At 37.1% G+C, this 16,501-nt stretch overlaps 1 protein-coding gene across 6 annotated transcripts in view; it reads left to right on the forward strand.

The window, feature by feature from the left end:
- MUSK (muscle associated receptor tyrosine kinase) overlaps positions 1-16,501 on the forward strand; it is a 118,813-nt gene that overhangs the window by 11,369 nt on the left and 90,943 nt on the right. For all 6 annotated transcript variants that reach the window (XM_006142720.2, XM_006142718.2, XM_006142722.2 and 3 more), the window contains exons 4-5: positions 5,394-5,521; positions 6,252-6,393. In XM_006142720.2, the coding sequence (XP_006142782.1) occupies positions 5,394-5,521; positions 6,252-6,393 (270 nt within the window). The remainder of the gene's footprint in view (positions 1-5,393; positions 5,522-6,251; positions 6,394-16,501) is intronic.

Here is a 16,501-nt window from a genome sequence, read left to right on the forward strand (position 1 = left end):
CATTTTCAAATTCAAAGCACAACCTAGAAGCTGGTTCATTTTAGACTTCTTGTTCCTGCTATCAACCACCACCCTAAGGCAAACCTCTTATTTCTCTATCCTCTCCCATTTTCTTGCGTTTTCACAGCTCTCTATTCTCCACCATGATCTCTTTCAGTAGGGAATCTTCCTCTAAAACTGCCTCTAAAACTTTGGCCCTGTATCTTGAAACATAGTTCCTTTACCATCAAACACCACCTTTATCTCAAGCACCTGCACAGATACTTCTGCCCCATTGTCTTATTTCAAACTTGACTTCTGGCTGAGTGACTTTCTGCCTCAATGGAGACTGTTAAGTTTTCCCCAGCTCAAGTCTGCAAGGCTGGCAGGAACTGAGTGCTATCTCCTAGCCCTAATTGCTGCTTGCAAGCCATTATATTTTGTATTCCATTGCGTAGATGCTTTCCTCTCTCAAGGGTTTATTATGTCATTCTTGCCATTCTGTTCTCTATTTGTCACATCACATATTCACTTCCAGCCACTATTCCATATTTATTAAATACTTTGAATCTAGACTCCTGATCTTTTTGTCCACCTCTACTCTTGCCAACATCCTAAGGGATTTAACCGAGAAGTAGAACCACTAGCCATGTAATCCTCACAGTGTCTTGACTTACTTAAATCCATAACATTTGTCTTAACACTTTATCAGCCTACATAATCAATGACCCGCACTTGGCCTTCTCATACCCTAAAAATGATGTGCATTTAATTAAGATCCTGGGGCTAGCAGGTAGTGTGGTGGTTAAGGTTCTGGACTCCTGTATGGTTGACTGTGGTTTGAGTTCTAGACCTGGTGGCTTGCTTTCTCACTTTCCCTTTCTCTGTTTCTTTCTGGTCATATTTAAAATTAATAATAACAAATAAAGATAAATAAATAAATCTTTAAATAAATAAATAAAAGCTTAAGATCCTTGATTTGATGATCATATACTACATTTACACTTTGAAAAGCCAAATTGTGTACTGGGTTAGCAGGTGGCATGGAAGTTAAGTCTGGATCCCACATAGCTGACTCTGTGTTTTGAGTCCCATACCCAGCAACTTGAAAATCACTCTGGATGAGTGTTCATGTGAGCCCAAAACCCTGAGAGTAAAGTGGAAGAAAAGGGAATATGACATGGTCATCCCCCCCCCGGGGGGGGTGGTTTCTCACTTTCTCTCTCTCTCTCTCTCTGATGAGTGTAAGTGCCCTACAGCAGAAACTTAAAAAGGGAGAGAGAGATGTTTAATGGTTTAATGTAAATAAGAAATCATAAAATAAAATCTTAAGTTCTAATATGTCACTCTCTATGTCCACTCCTGTGTTCAGCTTTATTCAATGAGGAAAACAGTTTCCCATTCTTATGACTTATCTACAAGTACAAGGCACAGACCTCCACTGTCTCCCAGCTAAGAACATCAAGTCTCATTCTCTTACTCCCAGCACACACCGTCACCAACATAATCACTTTCTCCTGCTCTTGACTGATCTCTATTCTACCATGATTTCGCTGTTTTGTTTTCCACTGACTTTCCCAGTCAGTTTTACTTATTTCTCTCCTACCTGGTGGTGTATCACCACACCCTTACCAGCATCCTCAATCTCATTCCTTCCTATGCCGTAAGTACCAATTACCAACACTTCCACACTATCAACCTTGGAACAATATCACCTTCTTATGGTAATATATACTTTTGTCTGCCACCACATTATTGACAGGAAAAATCACATAGACACATATATCGGCACCATATGAATTAGTGAAATAAAGGCCTGTGACCTTTACTTGTCAGATTTTTTTATTTGTTGGTTTTCATCACTATTTCTTAATTTTTGTTGTTTGGCTGGAGGAAATCATTAGGTACACTTTTGAGAGAATGAGTGTGTAAGGTATTTTTCTGAATTTTTTGCATGACTGAAAGTTTTACTTTTCCCTCACTCTGGAATTATAATTTTGCAGTGTGTAGAATCAGAGATTACAAAGTCTTGGCCCTTAGCTTTTAACAGACAATTATTCATTACTTTATTATATCTTGTGTTTCTTATGAGAAGTTTTGTTTTTGTCATTTTTTTGGCAAGTAAATCTGATGTTTATCTTTCTTAAAAATTAAGAAAGGTGGTTTGGTGTTTAAGGTGCTGGACTCCCACATGACCAACCACAGTTTGAGTCCTAGACCTGGTGGCTTACTCTCTCTCTCTCTCTCTCTGGTCAAATTAAAAAAAAAATAATAACAATAAATAAAATTAAATAAATAATTCTTTAAAAACATTCTAGGACTTTAAAATATATTTCCAGACCTCATAAATTTCAAAAACTAATGAGAATGTGTTAGGTCTTTACTTTTATTATTTCTATTCAGTTTTAGGTAGTTTTTTAAAATCTGAAGATCAAAGTAAAAGTGAGGTGTTTTTTTTCTTCTATTATTTCCCTTTCTCTTTATTCTTTCTGTTCTCTCAATCTCAAACTCTTTTGTTCTTTTTTTAAATTTATTTATTCATTCATTTATTTTAATTTGACCAGAGAGAGAGAGATAAAGAGAGAGAGGGAAAGTGAGAAAGAAACCCAACAGGTCTGGGACTTGAACCTGGTTGGCCATGTGGGAATGTCCAGCACCTTAGTTACTATGCCACCTGCTGGTACCAATCTCAAACTCTTAATTAACAAATATTAGATTTCCTTTTTCAATTTTTATGACCCCACGTTTTTTACTCATATTTCTAGCAACTCTTAATATTCTACTCTCTTGGTGATTTAACTTTCCTTTTTAAATCACAAATATGGTCTTTGGTATGACCATTTGGTTATTCTGAGTATTTTGATCTAATTATTTTTAATTTCTAAGAATTCTTTTTTCTCTGATTGTTCTTTTATTCATAGCAAACTTCACTTATAAAATGCAATATTCACTCAAGTTTCTCTAAGGATATTACTAATTCATTTTTTAAAGTTTTTTTAGTTTTTCCTCTGCTTTTTGTTCCCTTCAAAAAAATTATTTTTATTTCTTCTGATTACTGATCCAATGACATTTTGCTTATTTTTTTTTTCTTAGGCTTTGTCATGGGGCACTGTGCACTTGAGAGAGACAAGAGAGACAGAGAGAGTGAAAGTGAGAAATCAACCCCGCCCCACCAAGGGGAGATGACCTTGCTGCAATCCCTTTTCCATTCTCCTCTTGGGATCTTGGGCACGCACATACACAGACTCAAGCTACAGGGTCCAGGCCTTGAACCGTAGTTGGCCGTTTGGGAGTTCTGTACCCTAACCACCATGGCATCTGCTGGTTCCCCGATTTACTTTTTAGAGGATAAATTTGTCTCAATATTAAACATCAATTTAATAGTCAAATTAGATGGAAACAAAAAAAAGAGGATAATAATTCAAAGCTATATAAATATATACTTAAATCAAAATTTCCCTTCAAGTGTCTTCATGCTTATCAATGTGAAATAATGTTTAATTGTTATGGTGACAGCTATGTTAACTTTTTATTAACTTTTTTACATTATTATTATTATTATTATTGCTTTTGCATAGGTCACATGTGCTCACTGAAGAGAGACAGAGAGAGGGAAAGTGAAAAATCATCCCCCCCCAGGGAACTGATCATGCTGCAATCCCTTCTCCTCCATTCTCCTGTTAGGATTTTGGGCATGTGCCCAGTGTGATTTTTTAAGTCATCTGTTTCGGGACTTGAAACATGATCAGCCATGTGAGGTGTTTACTTTTATTTCTCCTTCTCAGTTTTAGGTGAATTTAAACATACATGTTTAAGTGCTTTAACCACTATGCCACCTGCTGGTCCCTTAATAACTATCTTATTTATCTATTTATTTTTAAATAGAGATTTTTGCTAGAGAGATAGAGAGAAGCAGAGAGATGGAAAGTGAGAAATTATCCCTGGGGGGATGGCCACATCGTAATACATTTTCCTCCATTCTCTTGAAATTTTGTGCACAAAGACACACACATGATCTTAGCATGAGTTTTACACAGACGGGTCTAGAACGGGTCTAGGACTTGAATGGTGGCAGCCCTGTGGGAGTCTAGTTACATAACCATTACACCATCTGCTGGCCCCTTAACTATCTTTTACTTATTTATTTACTTATTTATTAGAGAGAATTTTTTCTATAGGGTGTGTGTGCTCACCAGAGAGACAGAAACCAAGAAATAACCTCTCAGGGGGGATAGCCATGCTGCAATCCTCAGTCCTTCATACTCCTCTTGGGATCTTGGGCATGCACACACATGTGCCTGGTGTGAGTTTTGAGCCACCAGGTCTGGGACTCAAACTGTGGTCAACTATGTGGGAGCCCAGCAACGTAACCATTACACCATCTGCTGGTCCCCCTTAACTATCCTCTAAAATGAACAATGCTATGGTTATTTCACACACCTGATGTGTTTCATTAGTTTGTATTTTGCAAGTAAGTTTTTTTTAATAATTATTTAATTTTATTTATTCATTTATTTTAATTTGACCAGAGAGAGATACAAACAGAGAGAGAAAGGGAAAGTGAGAAAGCAAGCCACCAGGTCCGGTATTTGAAACACAGTCAGCCATGTGGGAGTGTCCAGCACCTTAACCACCATGCCACCTGCTGGTCCCGCAAGTAAGTTTTAATAAAATAAAGAAAACCTGGGTCAGCCAATGGCATGATGGTTAAGTGACTGGATCTGACCTGGCTGACTGCATGGTTTGAGTCCCAGACCCAGAAGCTTGAAAACCACACTGGGTGTATGTGCATGCATGCCTAAAATCCAGAAAGGAGGGAGATATGAAGAGGTGTGTTTTTTGTTGGTTTTTTGTTTGTTTTTGCTATAGGGTATGTGCATTCACCAGAAAGACAGAGAGAGACATAGAAACAAAAGGTGAGAAATCACCCCCCCCCAACCCCAGGAAAGATGGCCATGCCACAATCCCTTCTCCTCCATTCTCCTCTCAGGAGCTTGGGCATGCACGCACATGTGCCCAGCATGAGCTTAAGCCACCAGGTCCGGGACTTGAACCATGGTCGACTGTATGAGAGTCCAGCAACATAGCCATTTCGCCATCTGCTGGTCCCAAGGAGGGAGATATGAAAGAGAAGAGACCATTCCCCATGAGGGTGTGCTTTCTCACTTTCCTTCTCATTCTCTACATGGTGAGAGCACATGCCTTCTGGCAAAAAGTGTTTTCAAAAAAGAGAAAATCCAAATTTTAAAACTGATTTCTGTTTGATATCTACCAAGAAATCTGTCTTAGCATTTGGTAAATTTTGTAATGAAGCATATTTAACTGATTCTTAATATTTAGAATTAAAAAGTAAATTAGAAACTCAGTCTACAGCCATATTCTATATTTAATTTGGGATTTTTATTTGTTTTTAGAACCTAAAATAACTCGTCCTCCCATAAATGTGAAAATAATAGAGGGATTAAAAGCAGTTCTACCGTGCACTACAATGGGCAATCCCAAACCTTCAGTCTCTTGGATCAAGGGGGACAGTGCTCTCAGGGTAAGTGATGATTATATTAAAACATCTGTCTAAAACATATTTTAAAATGTAATCATCCTTTGAACACTCAGTTACCTGCTCACCAGCTCCTAGCATAAATTTTTTTCCCATATCTATTTTAACTAAACAAATGTTTCAGTTTCCATCTACGCATATTGTAAGGAGATTCTATTTGGGACTGCCTAGGAAAGGAAAGAGATGAGGACCAGTAATGTTAGGAATGGAAAAGGAGGTAGGGCCAGCAAATGGCATATTGGTTACATTGCTGGACTCCCATGTAATTGAGCGCTGTTCGAGCCCCAGACTTAGCAGCTTAAAATTCACACCAAAGTGTATTTTTTACATTATTGGTAGAATCGTCCATTTTTCAAAGGACATATATTCTCCTGAACATACCCTATAGGGTGTGTAGTAAATGTGGTAGTTAAAAGCAACATTTTTAATCAGACTTGACTGTGCCATTTAGAAAGTTAAAGTAAGTCTCATGTCCTCATGTAGTGAAAGAATATAAAAACAAACTATACCTCATGGAATCTTTGTGAAGGTTAATTTAGGTAATCTTATACTCTCTTATTTAATATTGTATGGTATATGTAATAAATGTTCAATAAAGATGAAGATGATATTTTTGATGATAATAGTGATGATGGTAATGACTTGATAAAATAGGATATATGTGTCCTTGATTGAGCCATAGATGTTTTCTAATTCATGTTCCTATCTCTGGTAGGAAAATTCCCGCATTGCAGTTCTTGAATCTGGGAGTCTAAGAATCCATAATGTGCAAAAGGAAGATGCGGGACAGTACCGGTGTGTGGCAAAAAACAGCCTTGGGACAGCGTATTCCAAACTGGTGAAGCTGGAAGTTGAGGGTAAGGATCTTTAAGAAATTAGAGGACCTCATGTTTTATTGTGAAGGCTATGGTCAAATTTGAGAAAGAAGGGTTGTAGGTAGCCCATGCCCCTCAACTGTTCCAGATATTAACCATAAGGTCAAGACTATGAAAACAGAAAAGTTACAGGAAGAAAAAAAAATTTACTAATGTAAAAGGTAATATACCATTTATTGCCCATAGTCACTGGTCATTTTGACCAAACAGTCTAAATTTGCTATTATACTAAGATAATAAGACACTATTTTAGAACATCTACCTGACCTGGACAATTCTCCTTTGTCTGTAGATTTGGAGACACTTATTTTATCTTTTTAAAAGAGATATGTTTTTTTAAAATATATTAAAAGGGGAAACTATTTTTTTTTCAGATTTTCAGTCACATAGGTTGAGAAAAGTAAAATACTGACTCAACATGTATAACCAAAAACCATCCTAGTTTTATGTGGTCAAAATATTTTTTATTCTTAAAAAATGGTTTCCTAAAATCAATTAATTCAACAGCTTGGTGTGACAGGCCTTCACTGAGAAATCAGAATCCAAACAGGTCTAGGTATTCTAGTCACTTGTTGATCAGATCCTCCTTAATGTAAAATTGCATCACACTTTAAAAATAGGAATCACCAGAACACTTGAACTAAGTGAGCAAACAAGGCATAAAGTCTTTCTCAGCCCTTCCTGTTCTAACCCATAGAAGTAACAATGGCTCCCAGTTTTCTCATCTGTAAAGTGGGATTTGTTGTATGTAATGAAGTAAGATGTTGATAGTGTTGAGAAGAGTGTCTGGTCCTTTATACATACTCAGTAAATACTGGCTATAAGAATTATTACCAGAACCAGCAGATAGCGTAACAGCTACATCACTGGACTCCCACGTAGTTGACCATTGTTCGAGTCCCAGATTTGGCAGCTTAAAATTCATGCCAGAAGTGTGTGTGTGAGTGCCCCAAATCCCAAGAGGAGAATGGAGGAAAAGAGATTGCAGTGGGGCCATTGGGGTGATTTTTTGCTTTCTGTTTCTCTGTCTCTCTAGCGAGGACATGCACCTTATAGCAAAAATATCTAATAAAAAAGAATTATTATCTATTTTCCTATTTTTCTCTCATCTAGTTGATAAAGTATTGGACTATCTCATATTGGCACAATCAACATTCCATCAGGAGAGGCTTCAAGTGTTCCTGCATTTTCCTTTGATTCCATCCTACTCTCCTTAGGCCCAAACTTTCCTTTCCTGCATTTTTTTCCTTCTCATTCTTACAGTTTTTCTATTAGCTTCTTTAAGATTATTTTATTTCCTAAAAGGACCCTCTTTTCACAGCTTTAATAACCTTGTTTCCATACTTATCTCTAATTGAGGTAACATTTTTATTATGTCATTGCATCAGTTGCTCATAAAATTTTCATTAGCTCCTCATGAAAAAAATGAGGTTGGTAGCAATGATGGCTGTTGGAATATAAAAAGATATTTTTAGCATCATTGCTATAATTTAATATCTTCTAAATCATTTAAAGCTCAGTGTGCAACAACCAGTTGATGTTACTTATTCAGTGAAAGCTAAATAAACAGGAAAACACTCAGATACACATTTACACACTGAAGATCTTCCTAGAATCAGTGCTTACTTGAACTATCTGTGGGATGATGCAGAATTAATGCTATTCATTTCGGTAAAATACAGTAAATATTTTTTCTCTTTAAGATATTAAATCTAAGCCCTCTGTATTAGAATAAATAATACTGATTATTTAGGTTGCTATCTCCATAGACTTAAAACAAATTGCTGTAGCTTTGGCTTTGAGAAAATGATCAGCAATCTCAACTAGTTGAAGTTCAGTTCCACAGCTTGTTCTTGCTTTGCCATTTAATTTCATATCATGCCTATCAGTAAAACTGAATCCTGCCTTCTTTCTTCCTAACATTTAGATGGTCATATTCATTGCTTTAGATTAAAACATGCTAGAGATCTTATTAAACTTACTAGTAGTGAAAATGCATAATGTCATTTAAATTATTCTAAGAAGTAGGTGAGATGATCATTTTAGCACACATGTCTATTTTTACCCCATTCTTGTCCCTACTAAATTAGTAAACAATGTGACATGCTTAGCATAGTTGTTGGTACACAGTAAGATGAAGTAAGATGTTGATAGTGTTGAGCAGAGTGTCTGGTCCTTTACACATACTCAATAAATACTGGCTATAAGAATTATATAATGGCATCTGCTATAATTATTATTACTATTAGGATGTACAAATTTAAGAAAATCTGTTTGGGCTCTGGAAGTTCTGAAAGGTTGAGTTCTACCTGAAGAAACAGTTGAGACATTTCCACAAAATGTAATTCAGGTATGATCTATTTAAACAAAGGACCCACTCAACCTACAACTTAGAATAGGCTTTAAAAGCATCTAAGAAATGACTGGAAGAACCCCCCAAAGTTCCTACAAGCTTGGCAGAGATGAGGGCTGAAGATGAAGGTAGGCCATGATCAGTTGGGATAGATGAGCAAATCTATGTATCACACAGTCATCCTGCAAATTGGTTACACAATGGCTAAACAGAATCAGGACCCCATAGTGCCATTTGATACTAGGCTGCACTTGTTACAGATGGATATACCAAAATAAAAGGGTAGGGCTTTGCCATTGTTGAAATATAATGAGCCTAAAAATGCCAGGCCATGGACTGGGTACACTGTGCTGACCAAACCTTAGCTGCCATAACAAATGTGAAAAAAACACTCCATCACATGGTAGTAAAGCTCCCTCTCTAGACGGCCACAGTCACGCTGCTGGGTCTCTGCAATGGCAATGTGAGATGTTCTACTCTTCTGTCATGTCTTAAAAGGTCCAAACAGTGATAGATGGAACTACTGATGGAACCTTCTAACTCAACCACGGCACAGCATGGATGTCCTCAAAGGATAAGCAATAGGATGACTAACATGCTTAAGTATGCCATTGACGTTAAATGCTTTACATGGATTGTCTCGGTTACCCTCACTAACAGCCTGTGAGGAAGAACCTATTATTGTGCCATTTTAGGAAACTGAGGAGCAGAGAGGATAGCCAGCTTCTACAAGGACACATGGACAGCACGGTCTAACCACTGAGTAACGCTGAACACTTGTCTATTAAAGGGCAAGACAGGACTGTGTGATATCATGAAGAGTAGTGTCAGAATGGGCATGAGGGAGGAAGCCAGAATTCTGTAAATGAAGGAGAGAATAGTGGAAAAAACTGGAGAGGGTGAATAGAAAGATTTTCAATAATTTCAACAGAGAACAGGGAGGTGTCATAAAAGGTATATATGGCTTTTAATTTTTTTTTTTTTGGTAAGATTTTTCCTTTTTAGAAGTTAAAATAATAATGAGAAAGAGCCCAGAGAGCAGGGAAATTCTAAAATACAGGAGAAAAGGGAAATATTCAAGGGACTGTGGTGCTTTAGAATGCACGAAGGATGTATTGGAGGGCCAAGAGGAACGATAAGCTTTCTACAGACGGTGACCACATGTCCCGGTTTTCCCAGGACAGTTCTGGTTTACACCTGTTGTCCTGGAATAATTATTAATAGCGTCCCTCTTTTCCTTTTAGAAGTATCCAGGCTTCTATGATAAACTATATGGCCACTCTCCTTACACAGAAAGAAAGAACTTCCTTCTTCATCATAGGAAAGAAGAAGAAAATTGGCATTTTCTAGTATAAGTCAGTTCGTAATTGTGATGAATAGATTTGAATAAGTCCTGGCCTCATAGTTCCTATTTCCTCTAGGAAGCAGAAAATGAAGTTACCTTAATGTTTTGAAACTACTTTTCTTAAAGTATACAGGGAAGAGGATGGGCGTGAGGAAAAGGGAAAGGTTTTTAAATAGCTGTGAGATGGGAGAGATGACTCGCAAGGAAACCAGGATTGTGGAGCAACACCAAGGTTTTAAGAGAACGGGACCATGAATATAGAGCAGTATCAGTCTTCAGGGCTGAAGCCCCCACTCTGCCAAGCCTTCTGTTGCCCCTCTGCACAGGTAAACCTTCAGACGAAGCAGAAAACTAAATTCAAAGACAAGATAGAAATGTTGGAGTTCTGCCAGGAAGGAAAACAGGGATTTGAAACTGTTGCAAGAGAGAGATTAAAGTGATGAATCATGGGATCTCTATGTGCCAAGTACACCTCAGATGCAAGATCTAAACAGCAGATAGCCTAAGATCCGAACTAAGTTAAAACTCCATAGCTCCAGCAATATGACAGTCAAGATAATATGAAAATCTGGCTGCTACAAATATCCAGAAATGCTGGGTTGGTTGTTTAACTCAGATGAATAAAATGTAAATCTCCAGAAGCCAAAAATGATTAAGAACTAAAAGAACAGAGTAAGCTTCTGAGCTAATCTCCCCATTGTTGGAGATAATGGGAGAGGTGCCCATCTCCCTAACCCAGGAGACTGGTTTTAAAATTCTTAAAGGGGCAGGAGACACCAGTTCAATTTAGGCCTGTGAGAAGCGGAGCTTAGCGTTAAGACCCTTGTATGAAGTTAAGAACCATAGAAGTGGAAAAACGGGCCAGAAAACGTCCATCTGTGGTTCCAAAAAGACAACACAAGGCTTATCTGTTTTTATCTGAATTCTAGTTGTTATGAAGGTAAAAAAAGAAAAAAAGAAGAATATTTTTATAAATAAATATGCAATACTCAAGACTACATCTTACCTAGATTTGATATTGAATTAATACTCCCAGCACAGTTTGGGAATCCCCAGCTGGAGAAACTGACATAAAAATTAGCTCTGAACCAAAAATTTAACAACTGAGAAAATGCATAACTGAAACATCAAAGCCAAAAAGATAGTGTTAAAATACTGAAATTACTTTCAAGGGACAGAAGTTATTAACAGAATAACAATGGAGCGTGGGGAAACCGTCATTGTTATCTACTGTCATAATTTGTCATAGCCAGGTGGCAGTTTAAGTTTGCAGGAAGACACATGCACTTGCCAGAAGGAGAGAAGGGGAGAGGAAGAGTGCACTCCCCAGTGGGGCATGGTCATAGCCCAATCTTTTCTTCTCCACCTCTTCATCCTTTTGAGGTTTGGAGTATTTACATACATGCATCTGGCATATTTTTCAAGCCACCGGGGCCAGGATTCACAACTGCACAGTTGTCCACATGGAACCCAGCTCCCTCAACCACCAGGTCATGGGGCTAGCCTAAGAGCAAATAAAACTTTAAAATATGCCTAGGCTTGTCTCAATAGTTAAACTTCTGGGGCCAGTAATATGGCCTATAGTTAAGAGAGCCAGTTCTCACATGGTTGACTGTGGTTCAAATCCTGGCCCTGACAGCTTGTAAAACGTCTTCAGCTTATTCTCCAAACCTGACAGGATGGAGAAATTGAGATGAGGTTGCAGCATGACTACACCCCATTTAAAGGTGCTTTCTCTCTGGCAGTAAAAAGAAAACGAATTTAACTTGGGATAATATATCTAAAAGAACATTTACACAAGTATATATTCAAGTTTATTTACAACTGTGTTGTTAATGGTGGTAAAAAATGAAAAAGAACTCAAAATTTTATTAATAGGAGGTTGGTTAAATATGGCCATTATAAAAGAATAAGATGGATCTATAGATATTAATTTCTTAAACTATCCATTATGAATGTGACTTAGGTCTGTTTTCCATCTCTGAGCCTCAGTTTCCTCTCTAAAATAGCAATAAAAGCAGCACCTGGCTCTTAGATTATAAATAGTTACTACAGGCACACAGTGAATACTATATAATTATTTTCCATGTTTATGATTTACATTGTTTATTCACTATGTGCTGGTATAGTACTTACCATGTACAAGGTACTGTTCTAAGTACCTACTGTTCTAGGTACTGTTCTTTATAAATATTAATTTATTACCAATGTTATATGTTTATAAGTAAAAAAAATAAGTTATAGAACAGTATATGTTATGTATTATATATATCATGTATACATATGTGTGTATTATGCAAACATGTATACTATGTATATGTATATGAAGCTCATTAACAATCTTTGCTGCATATAAAAATGACATGGAAGGCTAACTTTCAATTTATACTTAATATAGCTCTATATTTTTAAACCATTATTAGGCCTTTAATGAGGAAGAACTAATACACGTATTTATACTTTGGAGAATATATTTCTTCCGAATAGCTCTACTATTTTGGATAAAGTGACGTGAGCCTTTCTATTCATTGGCTTGACGTGTTACTTTTGAAATTCAGTTGCTTTATTCTTCTCTAGGACAAATTCAGGAATGGAAAAGGTATTGTCATAAGCAATTGCTCCTTATGCTAATTAGGTATTCACAACACTTGGCTATTGGCTGAAGAAGGCTGGAAGTAGGGGTCCTGATGAACCAAACATGAAACACATCATCTCCTTAAGGGAAACATCAATCTATAGATACAGTAAGCTTGAGGTCTGCAAGGCAAAATGGATGGAGCTACCTGCTGGAATAAATGAGGGGCTCAGAGAAGGAGGGCTGCTGAAGGACCTATTCACTCTTCTTTCTTACTCATGCTCAGACACTTGGAACTTATGCTTCTACAGTGGTTTGGAGGATCCATTACAAAAATTCCTTTTGGGTTCTGATTTCTCAGTGAACATTTTCCACACCTTGTTGGGTATTACTAACTTAGAGTATAAAGTGAAAACCAATGCAAAGGTAGTTCCATAAAAATGAAGTGCTCCTAGGTGAGAATTATATAGGCAATACTGATTTGATTTAAGCAGAGAAGTCTCTTATGGATCCCAAATTGCACAGTCATGTGGAATACAGGAAAGGGTTGTTGATCCCATACCTGTGGAGTTTCTTCCTTTGCAAAGGTTAACCTCTGTCTCAGCTACCTCTATGACAATGGGCTTTAGGGTAGAGTTCATGGTAGGATGAGATTAGGGGACATTCATTCATCTAAGGTCAACAGAGAAACTTCCTATTACATTTCATGTCTAAGATACTTAATTTTTCACATTTTACTAGGTCTGAGTACATCTCAGAGTCACTGTTTTCTTACAATCGCCATTAAATTATTTTTGTTTCTTTATTGTACTTCTTTTTTTTGAAAGAGAGAGAATTTTGCTATAGGATGTGTGTGCTCACCAGAGAAACAGAGAGACAGAGAACAAGAAATCCACCCTCCTAGGGGGGATGGCCACACTGCAATCCCTTCTGACCCATTCTCCTCTAAAGATTTTGGGCATGCACACATATTTGCCCAGTGTGAGTTTTAAGCCCCCAGGTCTGGGACTCAAACTGCGGTCAACTAGATGGGAGTCCAGTGACATAACCATTACACCATTTCCTGGTCCTTTTATTGTACATTTTAGCATCTCTGAAATTGAGATTTGCCTTACAGATGCTACAGGCAGTTATGCCTGGTTTGTAGCTTCTGTCCTATAGCTAAAATCATTCCTCAGTTGTCTCCAGATATGAGAATAAATATACAATTATAAAATGAAGATAGAGCAACCATATTTATCTCATAAAGCTTTACTTGCTATTAGCTAGATATGTTCTTTTTCCTTCAGATCACTTCTTTCAATTAGTTCCTCACATAAATTAAAGCATCATTTCTGTTTGTTTGTTTGTTTATTTTTAAGAGAGATTTTTGCCATAGAGTGTGTGCACTTGCCAGAGAGAGAGAGAAACAGAAAGCAAGAAATCACCTCCCAAAGGGAATGGCCATACCACAATCCCTTCTCCTCCGTTCTCCTCTCAGGATTTAGGGCATGCATGCACATGTGCCCGGCGTGAGATTTTTTTGGTCATGAGATTAAGTCACCAGGTCCATGACTCTAACTGCAGTAAACCATGTGAGAGTCTAGCAATATAACCATTACACCATCTTTTGGTCCCTGAAAGCATCATTTTCACTAGGATGATTCTATGCAGCTTCTTTCTCTCAAAAAATTATACTAGTTTCCTTAGGTTGAAAAAAGAGACTAAGTGGCTGTTCTGGGCCATATAAAAAGAATTCTCTTCTGAGCTGGCCTGTAGCCTAGTGGTTAAAAGAGCTAGATCCCACATATGGTAAACTGTGGTTCATAATCTCAGCCCCGATGGATTGAAAAATACACCAAGTGCATGTATCTGAATGCCCTAAATCCTAACAGGATGGAGAAATGGAAAAGGGATTGTGGCATGGCCATCCCCATTGGCAAATGCTTTCTCCCTCTCTCTTTCTGTTTCTCTCTCTCTCTGGTGAACACATGTACCGTCTATTACAAAGAAAGATAAATTTAAAAAACTAAGAAATTCTCTTCTGAGATACAGTCATGTCTGCTTCTCCAATCCACTCCACATTCCCCTTTAGGTATTCCAAAGAAGGATTCATATTATTTCTCTCATATACCTTGAATAGTTTTCTCCTCAGCACTTCTAAGGGACAGGAAGATGGATCTTCAGTGGCATGGCGTTGGACAATGAAGTGTGCCAATTTAAATGGAAAGTCTGGAGTTTTTAAGTAGAGGTTGCTATTATGGTCCCTTGGACAATTTCTGCAGTGCAAGATTCTGATCCTACTTTCCTATTCTTGACCAGAATCATACACCCTTAAGAAAAATATGTGTAATGAACCCTGTACCATGGAAATGAAATCTTTTTAGCCAATTCTTGTTTTTATAACCTGATGGGTCTTTGTCATACTTTTCTTTAATCATTGAAAAGACCAATTTAAAATTTATAAGTATCTAATTCTCTCTTTTCCCTTATAGTCTATGACTTAGTGATAAATGAATGTATTTATTTGGAGATAGATGAATATGAACTTGACTACATTCTGTGACAGCAAATGAGAACCAGGAAAGGTCTAGAAGCAGAATAAGAACCACAGAGTCCTTCTAGGGTTATTGTAGGCTTATCTAAAGTTTAAATGACTTCTTGTTTTCATTGGGCTTTGAAAAGCAGCATCCTGTCTCAAATACATGGGAGAGACACTTGGGGGAGTAGGGAGAAAAAATTTAACAGGCCTGTGTACTGTCTGACCAGGTTCTTTATAGCCTAACAGGCTCTTCTACGTATCCTTAGGACTGACCAAATCTGTACAGAAGCCTTTCAAAAAGATTTCTTTGTAGACATATGCAGTAGAAAAGATAGCAAGTTGAACTCTAAAAGACCAAGAAAATAATAATTCATATCTATCTACATCTAGTTATCGATCATGTCCCAGAGGCAGATGTCAATAAATCTAAAAGGTCAGTGTTGTTTTTAAAACATTCGATTAATGGCTGCCTTCTTTCCTAGAGATCACATGTCCTTGTTGATCTACAAAGTGAAAGCGATCATGTAATGTTTACACCACATTTGATTTATTTTTTCCTTTGTTTATGCTGCAGCTCTTAATATGACAAATGCCACAGAGCGAGGTATTTAAAACCCCAATGTGTGCTGTGCTCTCAGTGATTGCAGTTTTAATAAAAGTTGCAGTGGTCCTGTTCCCGGCATCAATTCTACTTGTTCGATGCCACTAACAGGTTTGATTTGCTGTCATGAGTACATTGTGTAGTGTAAAGCCAAACAAAAGAAAAAGTTATAGACCTCTGATAACTCAAGGGGTTATCATTGGGAAAATTAAATCTGCATGATTTAATACAGTGCATGCTCTGAAAGAAGAGTGACGAACTGATTTTGACTCAAGAGGATATCCTTTTGTGGTTTTATCTAAATGGTTCTGTAGGACTGTCAGGGGAGAATAGTAGTGAAGTGGCCCTTTAAGTTGAAGAGTTGTCACTAACGTTCTCAAAAAAATAAAATAAAATAAAATAAAAATAAGTCATATAATTGTAGTAGTAAATGGATAATGCTTCAAGTCAAAAGACAGTTAGACTCTCTTAAATCACAGTGTTGAAGAAATGTGCCTTAAAACAAATTGCTTAGTATAATGTTGGTATTTAAAGTTAAAGGTTACTATGACCTGAAATATGTATATTCTAGTTGGAGTAAGCCTTGTCTTTTTTTAAGTATCAAAATGAGATGCAAAAGTTCAAGCATACATAAATGAAAAAGGAAAATTTCTTTCTCTTTACTGTATTAGTTCATCCACTGAAGATACATTGAA

The sequence above is a fragment of the Tupaia chinensis genome, unplaced genomic scaffold (genome assembly GCF_000334495.1).
Source record: "Tupaia chinensis unplaced genomic scaffold, TupChi_1.0 Scaffold000081_1, whole genome shotgun sequence".
NCBI classification, from domain to species: domain Eukaryota; kingdom Metazoa; phylum Chordata; class Mammalia; order Scandentia; family Tupaiidae; genus Tupaia; species Tupaia belangeri.